Consider the following 25,436-nt stretch of genomic DNA (forward strand, 5'->3'; position numbering starts at 1 on the left):
CCAGCAACCCAAATGTTCTTACTTTTCTAGAAGTAAATTCCAATACCACCTACCTTAAACCATGGAAGACCTCGAAATTACATCTTGCATATCTACAAGTTCTGGATAGTTTTCATGGTTTTCCTGGGACATGGACAATTCCAAATACTGCAGAGAATCTTAATGTCTAACCACTGAGAGCATTTAATGGCCCAATAAGAAAAATGGGAAGAATTAATGGCACACATCCAGAGACAGAAGGATTCACTTAAACAGAACAAGGACTGCACATTCTCCTGCTGTGTGATATGCTGCCTGCAGTAACAAACATCAAGCCCCAGACTTCACCATTTCCCTATTGCCAGCAAAGGGACAAGGAAGTCCTGAGCATTTCTTACTGTGCCGTAGAGGCTCACTGATGCAACAAGATGTTAACATTCTTCTGCCACTGAGGCTTTAATCACATAATGACTCTTCTGCTTTTGTACTTTGCAAACAGAAAAAACTCAACAAAACTCTTTGTCCCCCACCCAGATAAATCTTAGAAGAAACCATGCTTGGCATGAACTCAACAACTATGTTAGTGAAAGCATAATAATAATAAAGAATTAAACCCTCAAATGAGGAAATTCATTATATTGCTGTCAGAATTTGGATACTACATAGTAAATGAGATTGAGAACACACATTGTAAGGTGTGGCAGAGATAAAATACTGAACATCTGCTTATTAAGAAAATAGTTGACCTCATCTTGTGCAATGGAGAGATGAGGTTCCTAGAAGCATAAACGTATGACCATGCAATTAAGCACTGTGCCACAATATTTACACAGCACTGAACACGGTCAATTACAATTGTAGAGACAATCTTAATTCTTCCAGCATTTGAATTTTCCATTTGCCCCCTTTCTGTACTTCTCATGCAGATTTCGTGCTCAATTTGGAGGGCAGGAATTCTTATTAATATAACTAAACTTCTGCTTTATTCCCCACAGAACATAATTCTAGTCAAAGACAAGCTGGGCCACTCTGAGAACTGAGTATATAATAGCTACTGAAGTAGTTCATGCTCTGTCTCAAGCATGGCCTAAATTCAAACCTAAATTCTATCTTGAAGCCAAGCCATTTAGACAGAGGACCATGCTTACATCCTTTTTGGTTGAAACCCACCATTGTGAGGATAGCCTTGAGCTCTTCCTTCTTTTCAGCATGGGCTCAGCAACACCGACCCTCTAAAGCATGTGTAAGATTGACAGGAAGCCAAACTACAGGCATTGTCTCACTAGCAGCCAGGTGTTAATTACAGAGCATGTACTAGGGCTCTCTCAGGCCTCGGTTCTATCACAGTGCTGGAAATAATTAATTATGTAAATAAGTAATTATGGATCATTACATGAAGAAAGTAATTAGCTTTCACTGCTAATTACTGCAGGTATATAACACAAACAATGTCATCTGTTTATAGAAGGCAGTATTCCACACAAGAGCACTGGAAACAAGATGGCTGCTTTAGCACAGCAAGCTGATAGTACCTGGTGTTAGCAAGGTAACAGGGATATTAGCTATCCACAGTCTCACTACCGGGGTGCTGACAACAGACCCTGACCTACCAGACACAGGTGCACTGAAGGCCTGTCTGCAGTCTTGCTTGTGTTGGTCAGCTGTGGCACCTCTCCCCAGGTGTGATAGGGAGACAACTGTGGTAGGGCCCTAGAAGATCTGTGAGAGAGTAGCGTTGAGATCAAGCCCAGATCAGAAAGTAAGCTGCATACTTGCGCCTTGGGGTAGAAGGAAGCTGGAGTATACCCCAGTTATGTTCCTTACATTCTTTCAATCCATTTTCAGCATCAGATTCTGGACTTTAATATTGGGTAGGAACTGGCAGACAACTGGTGATCCAGTTATTTCAAAACATCATGTCCAAATGTCATCTTTAAATGCTGCATATTTTTTATGAAAAAATATTTGATTGCTGCATAATTCATTCTACCCTTTCCCTAAGTCATTTCTGTGCCCAGCTGCCATGCTGGGCTGAGGGCACATGTATCTCAATTCAACAGATTGGATTTAAAACCTGAAGTTAGTACATGCTGGAACATATCTGTGGTACCTGTCATCATTCCTTTCAAGTTCTGCAATAGCTCCCACATTTCCTGAAGCCCTAAACAAGAGAGTGTATTCATCACACTTGTTGAAAAGCCAAGGCAAAAAGTCCAAAACAATAAACATGATGAGCCTGTCCTTTCTGTAAGCCTCACCTAGAGCCATATTAACTAACTGATGAAGCCGTGATTCCGTGGCTTGTTTTCCTGACATCCTGCAGCTGCGCTAAGGGAGTAACTTTGTGACTGTGGGTTCATGACCCAGGACACACACTTTCAAACTTGTATTCTGCATAAATAATCTGTTCCTACTCGCTCACTCAACTCATATACTCATTTCTCACTCTTGTATGTGAGAAATGAACAAATATCATCGGGGAGATCTCTAACACATAAAACTTCTTGGATTTAATTCATACCTGCTAACACCAACTTGTGTATGTATACATACCAGACAGAATCTCTGTTTCAGTTTTCTCCTTCTCTATATTTCTGCTTTTACTGGAGTTGGTGAAGAAATGAAGGTAATTTCTAAATAAACAAGTAATGGAGGAAATAGTCCAGCCCTTTTTTCTATTCTTTCAACATTTGTTTCACATTTCCAGCCACCAATTCACAATACTTGGAGACAGAGTCTTGTTTATCATCAAATCCATCTCTTTGTCAGGACAAAGTAATCTCTCTCTTTCATGGAACTCTCAAACCTTTAAAAAAAAAAAAAAGTACAGCTCCTTTCTACAGCTTTATCCATCTTTTCTGATTCTGCAGAAAACAGCTTCATCTTTCAAATGCATGCTACCTGGGATCATCCCCAGGAGAAAGAAAACCACAGGGAACTGAGCTCCTGCGTTTTCACAGACGGGGTGCATTCCCCAAAGCAGGACTTCCTGTTGCTAATCTCAAAGATAACCCACCACATCACTAGAAAAGCTGCAATCCAGTGCTTTGACTGAGACCAAATAACATTCCTCCAAGTAACCCTGTTTACTCCCCTTTGCCATATCGCTCAGGAGTCAATGCATTTCCGAGAGCCTTCACCACCTAGTACTCAGCCTGACTCAACAAAGTCTAGATAGCTGACAGTATCCCAGGGAAACCCCTGCTGGGTGGATGTTTCATCCAAGCTCAGGCTGTATGCATCCTACTCATGAACTCTAGTCTAGATCGCCTTGGATTTGTAACAGAGGGCATCTCAGATTTCTTAAATGCTTTTACAGCAGTTTGCCCAACAGCAAGAAAAATGCAACCACCATCTACCTCTGGGAACACTTCAACGGTCTGGCAGAAGAGACAGTGACCAGTGAAAACAGGGCATTAACCCATCTGCCTGCAACTCTGAAATTCTTTTTTTTTCCCTTGTGTCTAATGCAGACCTATGTCATTGCTTAGAAATAGTTCCACCTATAAACATACATTAAATAGATACTGCACACATTGATATGTTTATATTAATATATTACACTATCTAAATAGATATTCCTTAAATAAATTATAAAAACAACAAATTTTGACCAGGTAGGGGTTCTGAATCTGTCTGTCCGGTAACTAATACCTTCTTTTAAATGATCATATGAATACCTTTCTCTGGCAGTGTCACAGGTAGACAATTCCCTGTAAGAACTTTCTTTTCTTAGAAGCATAATCCTAAATTTCTTTCTTTGCAGAACAATTCTTGATACCTCTTTACAAGATGCACTACACCACCAGAACAATTCATCCTTATCTGTGCTTCCCTTCTGAATCATAAGGATTGGGTCAGAAGTTCAGCCCAGTGTGGACATAGTTTTGTTTATGGACAGCCACTCTCAGCTCTGCGAAGAGACTTTGAAGCTTTTTCCCAGACATGTTCTTAGGGGACTGTAACCTGCGTAGCAGTAGGCTCTGCACAGGGAACATCTCTTATACTGAGCAGGACTTTCTCATTCTGTGTACAGGTATTTTCTCTTGTTCTTTGGCATGTGATGTAAGTCAACACACAGGCCTTCATCATCAGAAACCCCTCCTCCAACCATTACCCACATTTCTTTCCAAGTTATCTGAGCTCCAGGACCTCTTCCTATAAAACTAAGTTATTCTAAAGACACCATTTTGACCTGGTCTTGAGGGTGAGGCAGCAAAACTGCCTTCTCCCTCCACATATCAATCCCTAAAAGCTAATGTACAATAACGATGGGTTCAGCTACCTTAAATTAAGCTCATTTCTCTAGTAAAGGTTTGTTTTGTACACTTCTTTTCAATCTCATTCTGAATTCTCACAATTATTCATTTTCTTCTCACACCAAACTGTATCATTACAAGAACCAACCTAAGTAGAAGAGAGTGCTTCCCAATGGTTAAGTCCTTCAGATAAATTAAACTTTCTTTCAGATTAATCCCCTCTGAGTAGTGGAAGCATAAATATGAAAAGTAGAATAGATTTGTCCCATTTCACCTGCCAACACAAAGAAAGCCTTGGAAGCAATGCAGAAGATACTTGGACTGTATCTGAATTATGACCCATCTCACAAACCACAAATGCAAGTTTGGAAAGCACCCACACAGGGGCAGAAAAGTCTCTAACATTTAAAATAATGTGAGCATTTAACAGATGATGAGAAAAATAGGCATTTTTCTCCCCTTCTTTTCACTCTCTATTTCAGCCTTGCAGGGCTTTTCAGTGTGGGAGGTGTGTTTAAACAGGGGCAGAGCTCGAGGGGCAGTGCACAAGATTAGGAAGTTCAGTGTGGCAAAGTAATTACCTGGCTCTATCCAGGTGCTCAGGGAACTTGTCACAAATCAGCTGAAAAGAGTAGTTCTCCACTGAGCATTATGAGTAGCCAAGTGTGTGCTGAAAGCTGGACCCCTACCTTGTCTCGAATCCCTTGTCTCATAACTTCTCTTTCAGCCTCCATTTTGGCATATTTGGCTTTCCTCTCTTCCTCTTCTTGCCTGAGGGCTTCCTGTCGTTCCTCTTCTTTCTTGGCAGCATCTGGGTCTTTCTCCTCATCCCCACCCAGCATCTTCCCCATGTCTTTGGTTGCCCCTAGAGAAAGCACAAGAAAAAGTCAGCCCTGTAAGAATGTGAGAAAAACACTATTACACCAGCTCGCTCCTTCCTCACACTCAGGACCTCCTTCCACTCCTTCTGCATCTGGAAAGGTTTCTCCTTCCACTGAGGAGAAGGCACACTCCCCACAGAGGCAGGAGGTGGGCAAAGCACCCAGCCTGACCAGATGGGTTACCTGCCACTGGTGGGAGAAACATGGCAGCAAGAGGAACAGACTACATCTGTAGACTTGCGTGATGGCAACTCAATTGGTTTGTAGTCCTGAAGGGGGCAAGCTGCCATCCACACAATGTTTTCAGTCCATCAGCTCAGTCAAGTGACTGAAGATTGATTTTGGAGGGTCTTTGATATAACAGGCAGGTGATACATCCAGAAAGAAATGACACCAGGGCTAGGAAAGGAATTTGAAATCTCAATTGCAGGGATGAGTAATCACAGTTTTAACTGTTGCCAGAAATTACATATCCTGTAACAGGTAGGAGCACACAGCATTAGCAAACATTTGGAGTTGCTGATGATTTCGAGGCTCCACCATGGATCAGAAAGCAGTAGCATTTCTGCATGTCTCTTGTCTAGCTTTGGACACCACTGTCTTAATGCTTAGTACGCAGGTGGGATCCTGGCTCTGCCTGGGTCCTCTTTCTACCCCTGCATGCACATTGGTCTGAAATTTTCAGCCACTCTGTGCTCCTGAGGCAGCTCTTTGTTATTGTGTAAAGCCCTTGCACAGCCATGCAAATGGGAAGGCTTCTTGCATGTCCCTCTGCCCCACAGGGCTGCATAAAGGCCATCTACCCAGTATTTCAGAGGTACTTTTATTGGCAAATGACTGGCAATCATCCAGCTGGGGTGGAAGGCACGGGCTGGGGAAAGGCGGAGAGCATTTACTGTGATACTTCATCATCAGGGCACTGGAGGGCTGCAGCAGGATCAAGCCTGGTTACATGGATGAAGTGAAGACACATATCCTTTGGGAGTTGTGCTGGACTTTGCCTGGAGCAGGAAAACGCCCTGCATCATTCACTAAAAAACGTACCTTCACCCTGGAAGAACACTGTAGGTGGCTGGTTACTGTCCTTAGTTCCTGGGTCAGGACAGCTCCAGATTGGCTCCTTGCTGGTTGAGACTTAACTGAGTTAATCTGAGGCAGCCTTGTTGTAACACACACTCACAAGCACATACATGTATACAAATTGAACATCTCTTGCCTTGCATAAGGCAAAGTTATCTGGCCTTTTCAAAGGCTTAGGCTGGAAGGAGACACTGTCAAAGTCCTTCCAAATAATTGTTTGTTGGCATTACTAGAGGCTAAGTGAAGGGAAAAGGTTTTCATAATCTCTTATCTCTCCCTTATAAATTACTTCTTCCATGTGTCAGCAGTGCTGGAGGACTGTATTTGCTCTTGCTTTCCACATCAATTCTTGGGATGATGATGGTGGAACCTTGGTTCTTACAGGGAGAAACATCTGCAACCTGTCAGGATGATTCCTCCTGAATTTCCCCAGAGATGACAGTTATTGGAATAACTACTGCCTCTAACAACCACCATGGAATTTGTTGAGCAGTGAGCAGATCCTGTGGCTTTTCCCCTCCACATTTCTTTTCCAGGACACATTTTCCCAGAGCCCTAAACTGAAAGCAGCCCTGAATCAAAAGCAACCCTCTGATCCCCAAAATGTGACAGAGAAATGTCCCTTTTACATCTCCAATAGAGAAGCATGGGGAAACTGATCATTTTAAGCCTGACAAGATCTGGTTGTTATAGATTTTTTTTTTTGCTAGGTGGGACATAGTAATAGTAAACATGACTGTCTCCATTCAGCTAGCTAACCACAAGCCTCTTGACACTTCCATCTTATTGGGAAACCTGTGGATAAAAAGAGGAAGACACCCAAGGACCCCAAACAAATCCCAACTGGAATATTCATGGTCCCTAGCTACTGTCAGCCTTCCTCTACTGTCATTTTGCATCCTCCTCTGCAGGGTCAGGGTAATACAGGAACTTTTGCATTTTGAGGGCAAATTTACTCAGACCATCTGGTGGTTTGTTTGCTGGGATGCCAGGAAGGCTAACTGAAATTGCAAGCAAGCTAGAATTTCATAGCAAGTGGAAAGGCAATGCAGACTAGTTGGGACACACATGTCTATTGCAGGGACCTCCCTAAGCAGCTTTACTGTGCATAAATCATTGATGACCAATGCCAGTAACACCTTTAATTTCTGGATTCCCATCAACAAATATTTCCACTGATGATCAAACTGATTTTGGTTCAATAATCTATTAAGTTTCTCTCTTTTTATCTTCTCTCCATTTAGAGCTACCCAGACAGTGTAATATGCTAGTTATGAAGCAAAATTCAGCAGCAGAAAGAGATTTTTTTCCCCCTCTAAGCACTACTTCTAGGCTACCATTAAGTTATCATATCGGCTCAGCTCATCATGTAAGGAATGAAATTGCATAGGCTTCTTTTTCTTTTATCTCTTAGACAAGACCAAGATTTTGAATACTTTAGGCATTTGATTTTGCAGCTATTCAGCACACAGGACACCTATAAGAACAAGAATGTAGTTTCAGGATCCTCACAGACTCTTAATTCACCCCTGATTTCAAAGTCACCTTCTAAACGTGCAGAATGCTGCACTGTGGTATCACTGTTAACTAATTGGAAGAAAATGTATTACGAGAAGCAGAATTTTACAGTACATTTTAACTCCAATCTCTTGTGTTACTTTTGGTATAGAAAAGCTTTTTTCTGTCTCATTTGTTCTTCATCCTAAACTTTAGGCTTTGTTGTTAACATTCCCTGGATAACAGCTTCTGTTTTTAGCAATTCAGCAGTGGAGGCTCCAGAGAATTCATTTGCATGCAACTGAGATGCCGCAGTTACAGGCACAAGCAGAAGGAAAGTGCCGAAGTTCTGTCCTCAAGACTGCTTTTGAAGCTTCCAAGGCAACAGGGGATGGACACACTTACTGAGTCTCTTCATATGGTAACACTCGGTCTTTTTGTCTTCTTTCACATCCCAACCATAACATTTACCTTAACATAAAGAGAAGACAGAGAACGACAAAGTAATCACTAATCAGTAAGGAGCTTCAATCAACATTATTGCCAACCTTTTTAGACAAGGCCACAGGAAGAACACAGAAATGGCTAAAGCTCCAGGACAACATGTGAAAACTGTCGCCTTTCTGGCTATAATAAACAGCCCTGCCCCTGAAGGATAGAAAACTTCCATGGGGGAAAGTATCTCAGACATGGTTTGTTTAGAAGACAAGTGGCATGGAAGGCATTCTGAACTAATAATCTTTCCCTTGATCTGTATGGGCTAAAGAACTAGGCAATCAGGTGTTAAGCCAAATACTATTAGTGCACTCAGATATGCTTTCATGTGAGATTCGCTCATTTAAGTTGTCATCAGCCATCTGAAAAACAGTAATTCAGTTGTTGGGGAATATGTGGGAGACATTCCCCAGTGAAACAGCTGTCTGGAAAGCAGTTTTGCTGTAAAGGCCTTGGGGTCCTGGTGGACACCAAGCTGACCATGAGCCAGCAATGTGTCCTTGCAGCAAAGAAGGTCAACAGCCTTTTGGGCTGCATTAGGATGAGTGTTGCCAGCAGGTTGAGGGAGGTGATCCTTCCCTTCTACTCAGCCCTGGTGAGACCAAATTTGGAGTGATGTGCCAAGTGTTGGGCTTGCAGATACAAGAGAGATATGGAGCTACTGGAATGAGCCAGCAGTGGGCCATGAAGACAATTAAGACGCTTGAGGATGTCTCATATGAGGAGAGGCTGAGAGAGCTGGGACTGTTTAGCGTGGAGAAGGTTCAGGGGCGCCTTAGTAGTGTGCATAAATACCTGATGAAAGGGAATGAAGAAGAGGGAGCCAGACTCTTCTCACTAGTGTCCAGTGTCAGGAGAAGAATGTGTACAAACTGAAATGCAGAGAATCCTGTTTAAACATAAGGAAAAAAAAAATTGGGGTTGCAGAAAGAGGCTGTAGAGTCTCCACCTGTGGAGATATTCAAAACTTCATAGGCCACAGCCCTGAACAACCTGCTGTAGGTCACCCTGTTTGAGAATGGGATTGGACTAGACAACCCCTGTGGATCCCTGCCAACTTCAGATATTCTGTGATGTTGTGAGACCTGACAAGTAAGTGGTTTAAATGGCAACCAAAAGTGACTGAAGTGAATTTTGCAAGGAAAAGGGTGAAGAGCACATATCCAAACAGATCCTGCATCTGAATTGAAGGAAAGTAAATTCTTAAACTGCCTGACCTCTGTCACAGGAACACCACCTCCTATGACCTAACCCTTCAACAGCTCACTGACATCAATCCAGCTTTTGCAGAGAAAATGCAAACTCACAGAATCAACATGCAGGAGCAGTGCTCAATTTGTTACTTGTCAAAAAAAAAAAAAAAAAAAAAAATTCTCCTAAATATTGACATGCAAAGTTCTTTGCCGCAAAAGCTATATGGAACATGATTAGGATTTTTAGGGATGACCTACAGAGAAAGAGATTAATAGGAACATCTTGGGCATTCTTAATTAAGCAAAGTATAATGGAAATTTGCACACACTGTTGCTTCAGGTAAGGTAATTAAGGGAAATCAGAAGAATTTCTTTTGCACAAAATCTGATTTCCTATTGTAGACAAATACCACCCCATACCTGTCTTTCAAGAGGGCTGCATATGTGTGTGCTTAGATCTCAGACTATGTTGCAGAAGTCCCCGCCCTCAATCACAGGTGTCAGAGGAAGCAGTGAGAGGTTTACCTGAAACAGGCATGCCCTGAGGAAACTTCGCAGGTGGTTTTTTGGTAGTACTATTTGTGGTAAGCCATATTTAGATCAAACAGACAGGACAACTGATGTCTCAGAGTTTCTAAATCACAGCATGATTTTTATGACATCATCCAAACATCTGGAGCTGATCACAGAGTACTGTCCTGAAGCAGGAATGGGTCACTCATTTTTGCAGCATCACTTCAGAATCAGAACTAAGAATGTTTTACTGATATCACTGAAGAAAGACCTTTTTCATCAAGGCCATAATGCAAAACTTATGTCTGGCATACAAGAAGTCCTTTCCCCATTTTAAGGCTCATGAAAAAGGCGAATTTGCCATTAAGAAAAAAGCCTTATAGCAATCATTATGGGACTCTTACTCTCTCCAGAAGTCAAGATACTTAATCACTAATTTGTCAGGAAAGGCTAGGCTGGCATTTATATGAAGACTTCACTAAACAAAGGAATTTCATATGCAAGTTTTTCGACAATATGAATCATATCTAAAGGAATCAGATCTTGTCCAAGTGTTTTTGTCCAAATCCCTTGGATGTTACAGAAATGCTTTCAAATTATTCCCCCTGGCTGCTGTGACATAAACTTCGTCTTCTGTTGCAGCCAAAATGCACATCAGTAGGTGAGATTCTTCTAGCCAAAATACAAACTGAACCTCTGTTCCCCCTGCCCTTAAAATACGGTGCTATATTCCCAACCTGTTTACCTTCCTCCAGCAAAGTCATTACATCTGCTGATTACACCTGAATGAACTAGACTGGCTGAGAGAGCAGTTCTCACCACTAGGGTGAAATCCAGTTCCCAACAGGGATGGCTAGATTCAGGTTTCTCTCAGAGATGTGTCCATGTCTGCTGCGCATCTGGCTTCCTGTTACAGTAAATGGAAGCCCCCCGTGACCTTCAGTTGCCTCTGTCTACCGCTTAAGAGTGAGGTTTCATACAGAGCCTGAATCACAGTCCAGCAAATGGAGTCCAAAGGTGCATCAAGCTTCAGGTAAAGCACACTCCTGCCTTTGGTGAGTTTAGATACCTATTTGCCATGTCAATACCTCATGTAGACTCCTTGGTCTATGTGTCTTACACAGCAAGATGCAGCTCCACCTATTCTGATCTTGTAAACAGTCAGCTAAGCAGCATGCTGAGATCCAGATTTATGTACACATCTTGGAGACAGTGTAAAAGCCCAAAAATACAGTCTACAGGAGCAGAATGGGGGGTGGGAGGTGAGCATAACTTCTCCCTAGCTTAAAATATAGACAAGAACCAGCAGGCTCCCAAACATATTATGTTTGGACAGCAATCCCATTTTAACGCACTTCCTTTCACCCTTAAAGAAGAGTTGTTTCCGTATCACTAACCTATGCTGCAGCTAAGACAAAGTGATAGATGAACAATCCCTAAACAGCATTTTATGAAAAAGCTAGTTCAGTGTCAAATAAAACAGAAAGTAAGGAATATGTATTCTACAACCAGACCTAACCCACTGAGCTCTAGAAGTTGTTTGGATTTTTTCAGTGCTACTGCAACACACTTCCATTCCGCAATGCATTGCAAAATCAACTGAATCATCCATGAGTTTTTCTGACTCCCAAAAATGAAACAGCCCCAAACTTACTACTCATAGCTCATTATCTTGTACACAAATAACTCCTGCAACTTTGTTTAAACCCAGCAGGAATGTAAACTTTCTCTCATAGAACTGGGTGAAAACAAAACAATGGCCTTGGGACTTTTAGCAAACAGATGGGCCAAGCAGGAAGGAACAACAGTTGATGATGGATTGGCTGCACAACCTCATTTTTGTCTTTCACTCTGAGAGTTCTTGACATTACAAGATGGTTTTGATGACTTGCATTTTCCCATAGTTTTTTGTCTTGCTCTTCTTTGAAAATGAGACTGGGAAAAAATGTGTGACCTGAGGTCTACAGGATCTCTGCCCAGTAAGATCTCCTGCGCGCCCTTTTGGGTTCTCTTCTGAGACTTATGGTCTATATATTGTGAGCTTTTCAGACATACCCTGCTGCATCTCTTTTCTTCAGTTTCCCCATCTGTAAAGCAGCAATGAATCTAGATGCCAATCTCACTCCAAGACACTATGTTCTGCAGAGGTACACAATGTAAGGCAGCTCCTGATTTCTTGCTTTTTTTGAGTCAGCTTTCACCAGGCGATGCCTGTTTGGTACAACCCAATGGAAAGTTATCGGAGTTGACATGAGCAAAAGAGATTACAAACTACCTAATCCAAAATCACTGTATTCAGACTAGGGCCAGTTCAAGAACACTTAATCACATGGACAAATTTTTTCTTGTCAAGATGAGATCATAGAATCATAGAATCATAGAATAGTTTGGGTTGGAAGGGACCTTTAAAGGTCATCTAGTCCAACCCCCCCCCCCTGCCATGAGCAAGGACACCTTCAATTAAATCAGGTTGCTCAGAGCCCCGTCCAACCTGACCTTGAATGTTTCCAGGGATGGGGCATCCACCACCTCTCTGGGCAACCTGTTCCACTGTTTCACCACCCTCAGTGTAAAAAATTTCTTCCTTACATCTAGTCTAAATCTACCCCCCGCTTTAGTTTAAAGCCATACCCCCTTGTCCTATTGTAACAGGCCCTATTAAAAAGCCTGCTGCCATCTTTTTTATAAGCCCCCTTTAATTACTGATAGGCTGCAATAAGGTCTCCCTGAAGCCTTCTCTTCTCTAGGCTGAACAACCCCAATTCTTTCAGCTCAAAACTCAACAACTCTCTTAGATCAAAATAACTGATTCACAAAGAACCATTACATACTGTCAGCTGGTCAGAATAAAGCCCTTGACTTTTCCACACCACTGGTGCAGCCTCATTGTCTGCCTGGTCTTTCTGTCCCATTGATAAAAAGAAGGACAGAGAGGCACCTGGCACATAGGGATCCAGGCCATCACACCTGTTTTGGAAGCAAAAATCTTCCTGATATCAGTACAATAAGACAATAGCCAGGAAAGATTTTGTTGCCATGTCCACAATAACCTGCTGCTCTTTGCAAGTACAAAAAGTACTCCAACTTCTGCTCTTCATCCCTTTAGGCGTAGAACAAAACAATGCTTTTAGGAATGTTTTGGAAACAAAAGAGTACAGCTCCATGCTTGCTGTAGAAAGCTGTTTTTCTGCAAATGTTTGCACATTTCTTCAGTAATAAGAACAAAGATGCCTCTACTATCTGCCTCCTACTCCTTCAACTGGGGAATAAAGGTGTAGGGTCTTTTCCTTCTGCAGCTTTATTAGCAAACAGATTACTATTGTCCATCAAAAAAGTAAGTACCACACCAATCCTTTCAGCTGAAAAAAAACCCCTGACTTCCTCCCGTTAAAGTTTCAATAAAAATGTAACAGCCCTTCAGGAGAATATCGCATGATATTCAAGTGGTACTTGCATGAACAAAATACTGTGTTTATACATTAGTACTGAATAGCTCCAAAGGAACCATCACAATGTATTAATTAACTATAACTAATACACCTACTGAAATGTATTAGTGATTCCTCTTTCGTAAACAAAGAACAGATGCCAAGTTCACTTGAGGAGCTCACTTGAGAAATCATAATCTCTGAAAATGCCATTTTCTGGTCTTTTTGGTACAGTGGGGCTCTCTGGTAAGGATCATTAACATTGTATTAAATGAAGAAATTATTAATGAAATTCAAAGCTCAAAGCAGACATGGAATTCTTTCTCTGTTTACTTTTCCAGATCCACTTAGCACAGATGTCTTACACAACTGAGAAGGGGCATGTTTATATGCATTTCTGCTCCCTGGGCCAATGTATGGTTTTAGGCTTATTTCCAGGTCAGTGAGATGCCTATTCATTTCAGCGCTAAGTTTTCTGAGATATCACAGAAAAATAATATTGGAAGGATCCCAGTGAGGTCCATCTGAACATACCAAGTGATGAGCCATGGATCATGGGTACTGTGCAAGTTATGTAGTGGCAGAACACAAATGGGCATGAAGAAGGAGTAGGAAAGAAGCACTCAAAGCTTCAGTTTACTTTGTTTATAAATGAACACTATTGAGAAAAAGCTGCACAGGAAGGTATGGATTTGGGGTTTTATTTTGTTCCTTTTCCCAACACACAAAGTGGTTAGATTACTTTCCAAATAAATGAGAATCCAAGACACCAGGCTGGTCTATCCCTTGCCCCAAGGATCAGCCTTATGCTATTCCTGCCAGCCCTTTGTCTGACCTACTGTCAAAGAACTGTAGAGTTGAAGGCAAAACAGTGAATAAGGCTGTGGTCAACAGCTAGCTAGCCACTGCAGTGCTCACCACACTGCAATACAAACTTGGTCTGCTTTCAGACTTTTCATTTTTCCTCCATCTCCATTTTCTAGGTTGTTGATCTGCTTGTTATTTTCTCGGCATCTGTAGTAATTCCCATTCCTTAACCAAGTGGAATTGACTGACTCAGTCCTTTCTGTTCTCTGAGTGCTCATGCTGGGATCTAAATATTCCCTACCATTAGCTAACCAGGAAAGACATAGTCTGAGGCTACCCAGCACGTAAAACAAAGGCTTCACTGAGATCTGTCCCATGTAACAGGTACCAAGACAAACAGAGAGAGAGAATAGCGAGAAGTTATTCACAGAATCAGAGCTGTGACAAGACATTAGGTGATCATTTCGGTGATCAACACGTAAGGGTGATCATCAGCACAGTATCTATTGTCCAGCTTTCCTTCTTCCAGACCCTGGGATTTTTTACCACACCTTGGTCTGTGTTCATGGTGTAACACCAAAAAAATTCTCAAGCCTTGCCATTCCTTGCACCTTCTTCAGAAAAGGGTCCTGGAACAAGTAGGCATTTGCTCTGACTGTCCATGTTTAGACAGAGAAGCCTTTATTTTACTGTCCCTGGTGATCTTTGCTTCAGCCATTCCCCCTCCCCAGACTTGGCTTTCACTGTCTCTGGTATTTTACTTCAGTCTTTCTTTCTCTCCCTCTGTATCCAGCCAGAAAAACTGCATTGCTTAGAGGTCTTCTTGTTGGGAAACAAATTGGTAAGTTGAGCAAACTCGATGTAAAGGTACTTGAAATATTTAAGGATATTTGAAGGTATTTGGAACTCCAGCTATTTGGAGACAAATGCGTCTTCTCACCACTACAGTAATGTTTCATTTCCCTTACACTCCCCAAGGCAGACTTTAAAGGCTGATGTTGAAGGGTCTTTTTCAAACTCGGTACAAATCCATGTGGAGGCAAATATACCTTTCCAGGAATTATTTTTCCTGCATTTTTCTGAGATAGCAGTAGGTTCTAACATGTGCAAGGGCGATGTGTCATTCTGCAGATGGGTACTGAAGCCCAAAACCGAATGAGGTAGATAGATAGCCATGTTAACAGAACATAATGATTTTCCTACTTTACAAGCTGCTGGAGAGTGTCCTTTGACAGACAAAAGAAAGTATTCTTTTTAGAGCAAGACCCTGCCAGCTCCATCAGTATCATTTCTTTGGCTAAAATCTTAGTCTTTATGATTTTTTCCTCTGCGAAGTCTCCATGTCTGCACAGTGACAGTTTCTCTCTAGCTGTGTAGAGCAGTACACTGCTTGCACACAAACCAACATCTAATCTCAGTGGTACTTGTGCATTTGTGCAACAAATGCATGTTATAAGTCCCTCTTCTATTTTCTCTTTGTAGCTTACAACTATCAATTAATGTATTTAAGTGAATTCTTCAATTCGTATATGATTTATTCCTTTGCAACAGTGCTAAGTCCTTTTTATAGTGCTTTAACTAGAACAATAAAGTTGCCTATGCAACATATGTGGAGAAATCATTTTCAGGTGATATTTGTCTGATCTCAGACCCACAGTGACACTATCCTGACATATGGGCCTCTGTGTTATTTTTTCATAGAATCATACAATCATTTAGGTTGGAAAAGACCTTTAAGGTCATTGAGTCCAACCGTAGACCTAACACTGCCAAGTCCACCACTAGACCATGTCCCTAAGCACCACGTCTACACATCTTTTAAAAATTTCCAGGGATGGGGACTCAACCACTTCCCTGGGCAGCCTGTTCCAATGTTTAACCACTCTTTCAGCAAAGAAATTTTTCCTCATGCCCAATCTAAACCTCCCCTGGTGCAACTTGAAGCCATTTCCTCTCATCCTATCGCTAGTTACTTGGGAGAAGAGACCGACACCCACCTCGCTACAGCCTCCTTCCAGGTAGTTGTAGAGAGCGATAAGGTCTCCCCTCAGCCTCCTTTTCTCCAGGCTAAACAAGCCCAGTTCCCTCAGCCGCTCCTCATAAGACTTGTTCTCTAGACCCTTCACCAGCTTCACTGCTCTTCTTTGGACGTGCTCCAGCACCTCAATATCTTTCCCCTGGGTCCTTTTCTGCCAGGCAGCTTTCAAGCCACTCTTCCCCAGCCTGTAGCGTTGCATGAGGTTGTTGTGACCCAAGTGCAGGACCCAGGACTTAGCCTTGTTGTTTGTTATTGGTTTTGTTTGTTTGTTTGTTTTTTAATTGCTAATCACAATTTCCATTTCATGACAAACTAGAAACAACCACTGGGCTAATATATACCTGTTATTCAGAATGACCCAATAGGGTTTTTTCCAGGTTGAAGCAGGTACTGCATTTTATAATCAATTTGTGAAAGATGTCAAACACTGTTGATGGCCTGTCAGTGCTATCTCATTTGCATGCATCATAGTCAGTGTACTTCTTACCTTTTACTGTGCCATGCACATTTGATTCAGTATACTTAATATCTCTGAGCAGTGAAATGTTCACTTCAGTTGATTCATTAGCTTGCAAATCTCCTCTGCTTTAAAAAAAAAAGTGCACTTCCTAGTTGAAATAGTTTATACTCCCTGATAGACTTTCATTCATTCTCTTTCTGCTCTGTGACCTCTCATGAAGCCTACAAAGCAGCATGAACAATTATTTTCTGATACATAACTGTATTGTATGCCAAACAGCTATTAATATCATAAGATGACAGCATTTCATGTCAGGGACAACAAGATGGTGGTGCATGATTAAATGATTGAGAAAAACGTACAATGCAAGTGTGGGAAGACAAAAGCTATGGGAAGGTTATCATTTACCTCCAAACTGGCAGTAAGGTTTTGCAGCAGAAAGAAACCTAAGGCTAGCAGATGTGTCTTGATAGACTCTGCTGCACTTTGGTTTTGAAAGGTTAAAAAAGTCTCAGTTCCACACATACACACATCTCACATTCTGCAAGAGAGTGGTTTCTTTTTCATCTGAGTGCATCATTCTGCAACACTCAAACCACAAAGAAGCACTTCTACCATTGTCTTTGTAGACACACAGGCCCTTAGGAAAGGCTGACTATTACTTCAGTCACTGGTGAAAGTAATACTCCTGTTGATTGCAAATAGATTGTCTGGAAAAGTGGTGAGCTCACCTAAACAGGTCCCATTGAAGATTAGACCAGGAAACCTGCTCAAAGAATAGAGTTTTTCTGCAATATTTCAAACATAATTTATATTCCCATGTTGTTACAAAAGACTTTACTGCAGTGTGCATATGTGTTTAGGTAGCACAGCTGCAATCCCAACCTTGCCATACAAGGGAACATCCGATGATGTACATGCAAAGCTCAATGTGAGCAGGGCCAATGTGCCCTGATCAGCCTGCCCCATCTTTATGCCTTGGGTTGGGGACACACCATCAGACTAAGCCAGCTCATCACCTTACTGGCCCAGATCTCTCCAAAGGTAAAAGTTAGGCTTTCACACCCACATACTTTACGCAGACATTTTCACAAACAGGTATCTTGAAGGAGCATTCTCCCTTCCCCATCCCACACACAGATGCCTGTGTCCACTGCTGAAAAGCACCAGGTCATGAGCCTTCAAGGTCCTGCAGCTGTGCAAGGTGGGGCCAAGAGACCAACACACAGAGTAGGCAGGTTCCTGAGCCTCCTTTTACCTATTCCTGCCAGTTAAATCCTGCAACAAGGCAGCAGGAGGAAAAAGCAAAAAGCTGGAAACAAAATCAATCATCAGCCTTCAGCACCCAGCACTAAGAGGATATTCAACCACTGTGCCCCTGCTGGGTACAGGCAGCTTGCACAGGAATAGAAATGAAAATGATGCAGACATGATGGGGAGTGATCCTGGTGTACCAGATTGAGCTGCCAGCTGAAGAGTGCAAACCTGACTGCTCTTTTGGAGAGACGTTATTACTCTATGATACCTGGAAGGCCACAGACTTTTACTTATGCTGCAAAGTGTGTGCAATCCTAGTTAAAAAACACTCTGCCTTACCTCCAGACATATTGTATTAATACATTTTCAGCTGCATTACACCAAAATAACAAGCCATTCACTTGTTAAAAGAACAGTGAACTGTTCTTTTAAACTATTACATTATACAACTCTTTTCCCTAAAAGAAAAGATGGTGCCTTTTATGGTTGGGCAAGGGATTAAGAGACCGATTAAGATGAAGAGAATTAACAGAGATTAAGATAAAAGGAGATTCTGTTGCCACCTCTGTTCCAGAGCTGCTGTATGCACCTTTGGGAGGGAGATTCACAGTACCGCTGTTTCTCCTTCTCAGGAATTTTGTTCATCTTCACTGGCTGCATTGTAAACCCTCCAGAGGCAGGCATTTTTGAGCCAGATCTCTGTAACTACACCTGGAAGGGTGCAGTCCCATTCTCAGGGGGACACTCCATGCAACTCCACAATCAAAAAGTAGGGACAACTTCCTGTATACCATAAATGCAGTGGCTTCTGTTCCTGTTCTTATCAATAACCTCTGGCAAATGCTTATCTTGTCCTCCTGACCCCTGTGACCCAACTAGGGTGCAGCTATAAATACTCTGTTAGCCCAGATGTCACAAGCCAGCTGCGCAGGTTCCCTTCCTAGTCCATTGAGATCTACTCCAGACAGTCACAGAGCTTGGGATAAGATTCTTCTGGCCAAGTGGAAGCATCTACTTTAGGAGGGGAATTCTACTCTGGACTTGCTGGCTGGATATCTACTGATGGAGAAGAGGACCTAGGCACCTTGTTCACATGAACCCACCTGCATTGCAGCATCCTGGTGTTAGTCATATGAAGCTTGTAGTTCCAACAGAAAAAAGTACTTGAAAGCAGGTCTGCTTGCCACAATATTTATTTGCCTGGGATTTATGATTGTTTCAGTCCCATTGCCCTGCTTCACAGAAATTATTCACTTTGGCACAGAAAGAACAGCTGAATCAAAAAAACACTGCTAAGTGTGCAAATCTCTGCTGCTCTAATAGATTTCCTAAATTCATGCTGGTGACAGATTCCAGACCTTCTCTGTTGCCTTGGAAAATGACAGTCTTCCCCATGGTTTCTGATTGACGAGCATGATGAGCCTATCCAGGACGCGCAGACAACATCAGCCTGTCAGACAATCCTGCTGACTGGAATCTCCCTGTTGTTTTAAAGAGCTAACAGAGACTGGAGCAACACCATACGACAGTAAATTCGGTGACATGTTTAATACATATACATACAGTGTTTCACAATTGGCAGCAGGCTCAAACTCATCTAAGAGCAGTGAGACCTTCCGAAGAAATCAGAACAACATGACTTCTCCCTCTGGTGGGAGGCAAGTCACCTATCTCTGCTGCCATGGAGGGGCATTAAATGCTGCTCCCTGTGTGGACTTCTGTGTTCCAAGGTACTTGGATTATACCAGTTAGCTTCAAAACATTACACTAGCACCAAAGTCAGATGAATTTGTTTAATAGTATTACAGCAAGAAAACAAAACAAAAAATTTTTACTTCAAAACAAAACAAAACAAAAGAAAACAAAACCAGAAGACCAGACATTTTAGCAAGATGTTATGGCTGCCTCAGTTGCTTCCTCAGTGGCTGGGTGGGAGATTGCAAACTGTTCCCTTGCCCCAGCAGATTACCTAGGAAAGCTTACCTCCTTGAATGAGACCCCTGTAGGAGCCTATTGGCAGGAGGAAATGATACAGCATAAGGGCACTGGGACTGGCCGTGGGCTAAAACATTGACGAAACCCAACATCCTCCCACAGCAAGGTTTTAAAGGGACTACAGTCAAATTTTCAACAATCATTACGAGCCTTTCCCATGCAGCTGAGTTCTGATGAGATACCATTGTGAACCTCTTCATAGCAGCAAGAGATATTTAAACAGCTGTAATACACTCTGACTGGTGAAATTACTTAACTATCAGAAAAGGTAGGAACTCCTTAGAAATAATTAATGCACCTTCACTTATTTTTCTTAATATACTTCAAGAAATGTGGATGCTTTGTAGCAGCAGGATAGCAAAACACTGGTGCTGTGATGCTTCTTGGCAGCTACAGTGGTATCAGTGGGGTGGTACTATACCAGACAGAGAAAAATGTTCTTTGGAATGGGCTGTTACTCAAATTAGGTGCTTGTAAACCTCAGCTTATTGCATACAATCAAGTTCTGCTTGAAGAAATATTAACATATTTTCTGTCAGTGATTTGTCATGTTTTCTCAAGCCTGACGGTCAGTAGGTAGGCTGTGAGTAAAGGAGACATAGTTTTCATGAGAATCTGTGGAACTTCCATAGTCAAGAAATAACAGTGATTGCAGACACACCACGCCCAGAGAGAACCTCTTTAAATTTGGTTTGCTCTCAGCAGTTTCTTCATACATCTACAGCAGAAACATAACATACGCACACACACACAAACATTGTATCTGCTAGCCAGACTAGCTCTCTCTTCTCCATGCAGCTTGGGCTATTTCAGTTCTATGTGGGAGTTTCATCTAGGATGCAGCATTGATGGAACATAAATAAAACCCCGAACAGACAAATCTATCTGGGAGGAAAAATTCAGACAGTAAAAGGCAAAGTGTACCTCCAGAGCTTTCAGAACAGGAGCTATCAAAAGCCATTACCCTCCCTCAATTAAAAAAAAAATTACTTCAGAGATGTGACTCCTTCTGAAATGATCCATGTCACAACCCCAACAGGCTTATTGACAGATCTGACATCATTTGAGGTGACAGGATTCTTTGTCAATGCTTGAAAAGTTTTCTTGACAAAGGGAGTTGTGTGGCATCTTTCACAATCCCTATCCTTGCAGAGCACTGCCAAAGCTGGGCCAGAGTCAGCAAAGTGGTACACACATATCCCTGCAGAACAGGAACAAGGTAATTTGCAAAGCCGCGCCCAGTCTGACCCTTCCCTGCCACTCATCCCTGCGCTTGCCCATCACTGTGGCTGGAGGGAGCTACCTCCATTCTACCATTAGGCTATTCTGTCCTGGCAAAGAAGCCCAGCAGATGCTCCCAGCACATTCTCACCTCCTGCTTCCCATGGTGCCACTGTCTTTGATTCACACAAAAGTTAAACAGCATGAACGGTCTCCTCCCTCGCCCCCACATACATACACACTTTATAGCCTTTCCAATGGGGCAACAGTGAAACTTTAGGACAAGGATTTCCTGAAACAAGTTGATGATGTGCTTCCTGTGCTACCTGCAGGCAAGCTTAGAATACAGCACTGAGTATCCCAATCTGCTGAAACAGACATGCAATGGATAAACTTACTTTTCTGGCCACCTGCCTCCATAATTTAGAGCTAGAAGCAACTGTAGACAGAATCAGTTCATGAAAGAACTAGCACATTCTGCCCAGTGTTTTCTAAACACTGTTGCCTGCCCAATGGCCTTGGGTCTAGTTGTTGCTATGGAACTGAGAAAGATGGTTGCTTGGCCTTTTCAAGAATTCCATGCAGGTCATTAAATGGACTACTTTCAGAAAGCTGCAAAAACAAAAAGATCCCCAAAAGGTGGAGAGGAAGCAGTGCTGGAGCACTTGGACCCTGCTGAGTTCAAAGTTTTCAAGAGATCTGAGATGTCAAAACTCTGTCATGAGAAACAAAGAACTGAAGTTTCTTTCAGCCTGAGACATATGGCTTTATTTGTAAAACAGTAATTTAAAAAAATCACAATGGCAAGGCAGTTATTAATATATTACATTGTTTCATATTCTAGGATACTGAAAGTGGAAATGGAAGGCTGAAAATACATTTCAAAAAACTAGAGAATAGAAAAATAAAACAAGATAAATAATTCTCTTAATGTCTAACTTAAAGGAAAAGTTCGCTGAACGGTTGTTCATGCTTCAAGTCTGACAATTAGGTAAGATGTGTGAGGTTATTTTCAAAACTCTCATTGTTGGGTTATCCTGTGATGATTGTATCTCATCTAGAAACCTTAAAATCTTTGTCCTGGTAAGAAGCAGATTCGGTATGAAATGTTTGATCTGCAAGTCCTTTGAAGTCTGTATCCATAGAAGAGAGACCTGAAGAAGTTGCCTTCACAAGTGTGAGGAGAGAGAGAGCTAGAGAGCATCAGAATCTGGATCCCTATGCTTCATTACTCAGTAAACACAGCTCCTGCATTTGGCCTGGCTATTGTCTCTTTTCAGATGCACCACGCTTTGGTTTATCCTTTAGTGTTGATTAACACAACTCTGAACTCTACATCACTAGCTTCCCTTCTACCAAGGTGACTTTACACTTTTGTCACTGTCTGCAAATGCTTTTCAAGAATCTCATCGCACAGCCTGCAACTCAGGCCTTTGAACACCTCAACAAAAAAACTTTGCCTTTTTTTCCTGATAGACTGTGAGCAGTAAATCTATTCTGACATCCAGAACACCATCTCTCAGGACTAAGAACATCCCAAGATAAGTCCATTTCCTTCAAATATCTGGAAAGAACAAGAAATATCTTCTACTCCCAAACCAACAAATGAGGCATTTCTGTTGCACATGTTTCTACCCTAGAGGTAGGCCTTCTCTTTCACCCCAACATTTGTGATTCTGGATCCTGCAGACCACAATGGATAACACCCTCAAAACAAAGGCTGCTCTTTATATTGACAGAAACAGTCTTATAAGACAATTCCTAAGGTAGGTTTTATCATTTGCTGACAAATCTAAGGACACTCCAGCTTACTGTGTCTGACACTACTGAAGTTTGTACCATAGGCTGTTCTGAGGATGCCAAGGTGAAGCCATCTCCCTTTCTCAAAGCAAAAGTCATGAATATAGCTTGAATGAGAAAGATCCATATGGCCACCTGGAGCACCACCCAGAGCTTGGCCACACACTAACCCAATACCAAAGACAGTCTTTTCCTGTCCAAACAGCACAAGAAAGGTAAGAGAAATACAGTAGCACTATTACTATATTCAAAAGAACTTCCATTTATAATTTAATCTAAACATTTACCTCATCCATAAGCAAGAACAAGGGATTTCCCTCCTGTGAGGCAGAACATCAAAGAACTCACTGAAATATCCCCAGGCAAGGCCATCAGGATGAGAGGCCACAATGGTTGCACAGCCTGCCATCAGCTTCTGTGGGCCTTCCATCAAGACCAGGCTATATAACCCTGTCTCACATAACATAACCAGGCTGCATAACACTGAATCATAAAATCCTGATTCAGCAGCACTCTTCATGCATCACTCAGAAGAGAACCCACACACGGAGAACAAATGAGAAGAGTCTAAATAGCTTCATTCTTGGTGCCTTTTTCATATCCTGGTGTCTCATTCAATCTCCATCACAGTGAGACCTGCGCAACCATTCTAGAACATGTAGATCTCAGCACAAATGTTCTTAAAAGAAGGAAGGTAAAGTTTCTTGCAGAATTTTATAGTAATTTACTTCAGGAGACAAAAGCCCCACAGTGCTGTTAAACACCAAGGGAGCAAAGACCTCTTGCAAGTTTCCTTACAGCCTTGATTGTACAAGCTGTGCTTGTTCTATTTTCAGTCTTCCATCAGTAGCTCTTTCTCTCACCCTTTTTAATATATAGGCCATGCCTGTTATTGATCCATGCATTTTTCAGCATGGTATGGAGTTACCTCAGTCTATAGAATTACTCAGAAAAGCTCAAGGGATCAGGATATAATTGGGCAAGAAAAATAATTGATGCCATTTCTGTACTTTCTTTTTACAGCAGGAGAGTCAAAAGAAAATTGAAGGGCATGGAACACTTCTGAACCAGAAGAAAATGTTTTTTGGAAACTTTTCTATAGAATATTTTTAAACATTGCCCAATTTGAGATTTCACATGCTCATTTAGGGATGAAAGATGAGGAAAGCAAGATTTTAATGGCTCACAGCTCTAGGTAAATGTCAACTCACCAAAATATTACATAAATGAAAGAGCCAACAATACAGTCCTAAAACAAAACATATTTTTATAAATCCCTATCTACTTAAAAAGACAAGGAAATGGTTGTGTAAGACTGTTGCTCTGACTCCTTGAATTCATCTGGATTTACATGGGAACAGCTTACTATCTAAGCAACACAGCTTTATTCACCCTGCATTCATTACTTGCATGAATGTTACCTTCTCTTGCGCTCTAGAGCAAGTATTGCTAATGGTGGTCAGGATTGCTCAGACACCAACTATACCTCATGGAAACTTATTTTTTTCCTTTGGGAACTGCTGTCTACTGTTGTGGCTCTACTAAGCCTGTTCTCCAGAGACACTGTCCCTCTTGCCTGCATGCAGAATGGAGGGTACAAAGCAGCCCTCCACAAGTCTTTCTTTAAGAGCCACAGCCACATCTGTTACCTTATACGAGCAACAGAAAAGTCAGGGTTTGAAAGAGACTCTGAGGGGACAGCCATGCCCAAAAACTTGATTACTACACTATGGAACAGGTTTGCCCTGGGCAAGGAGTATAGCATATGGTTCTAAATACCCTAGCAGCAAATCCAGCACAATCAACTGGGATTGCATCCTGCTCTTCTTTAAGCATTTTAAGGTGAGGGGGAGTGGTATCCCTCATAGCCATCCATAGAAGAAAGGACCAACGTATTCACTTGGTGTATAAAATGACTATTTCACAATATGAGATTCCAATATCATGCTAAAAAGCTGCATTTTTTTTCATGTGGTAAATAGATATTCTATGCAGGTGCAGCCTTTTCATTCACAGATCTGCATCTGAATTATTACCAAACTGATTGTTTCACATTAGAAAAGTGCAATATTCAACAATTTGTTCAAGTAGCTTAATCCTGTCATGGAAGCATCACAATGAGGTCTCTCACCTAGAGGAAAGATGACTATTCTCTTATTCCATTTTTTTTCCCAGTCCATCCCCTATGGACTATGCAAATAAGACTCAATATGTCATTACTGCCAAAATGGAACCAGAAATAACCTGATGAAGATTTAAGAATGGAGTAATTGGAAGATAACATGAGACTTTGGCAATAGCTGACTTAGAATGGAAAATTCTGCAGCTTTGAGTTTGGTCCTGGTGTTGCTGTCTCCTCTCCTAAAGACTCAAGTAGAATCCACACACAGCTCATTAGTTACACTGACCTCTCTTTGCTGTGAAGCTGAGCACTGCAGTATTTGCAGTAGGTAAGAGGAGAGAATACTGTTGTCAGATGTCAGGCCAGTATTTCTGGTGGCCGCAGAGCTCCTGTACCTGCCTAGATGTGCTC

General features: G+C 41.8%; 1 protein-coding gene across 2 annotated transcripts in view; it reads right to left on the reverse strand.

Annotated features, from left to right (window-relative positions):
* Positions 1-25,436, reverse strand: part of CPLX1 (complexin 1) — a 121,108-nt gene that overhangs the window by 40,466 nt on the left and 55,206 nt on the right. For both annotated transcript variants that reach the window (XM_076362552.1, XM_076362553.1), the window contains one exon: positions 4,928-5,103. In XM_076362552.1, the coding sequence (XP_076218667.1) occupies positions 4,928-5,103 (176 nt within the window). The remainder of the gene's footprint in view (positions 1-4,927; positions 5,104-25,436) is intronic.

This window comes from Aptenodytes patagonicus, chromosome Z, assembly GCF_965638725.1.
Source record: "Aptenodytes patagonicus chromosome Z, bAptPat1.pri.cur, whole genome shotgun sequence".
NCBI classification, from domain to species: domain Eukaryota; kingdom Metazoa; phylum Chordata; class Aves; order Sphenisciformes; family Spheniscidae; genus Aptenodytes; species Aptenodytes patagonicus.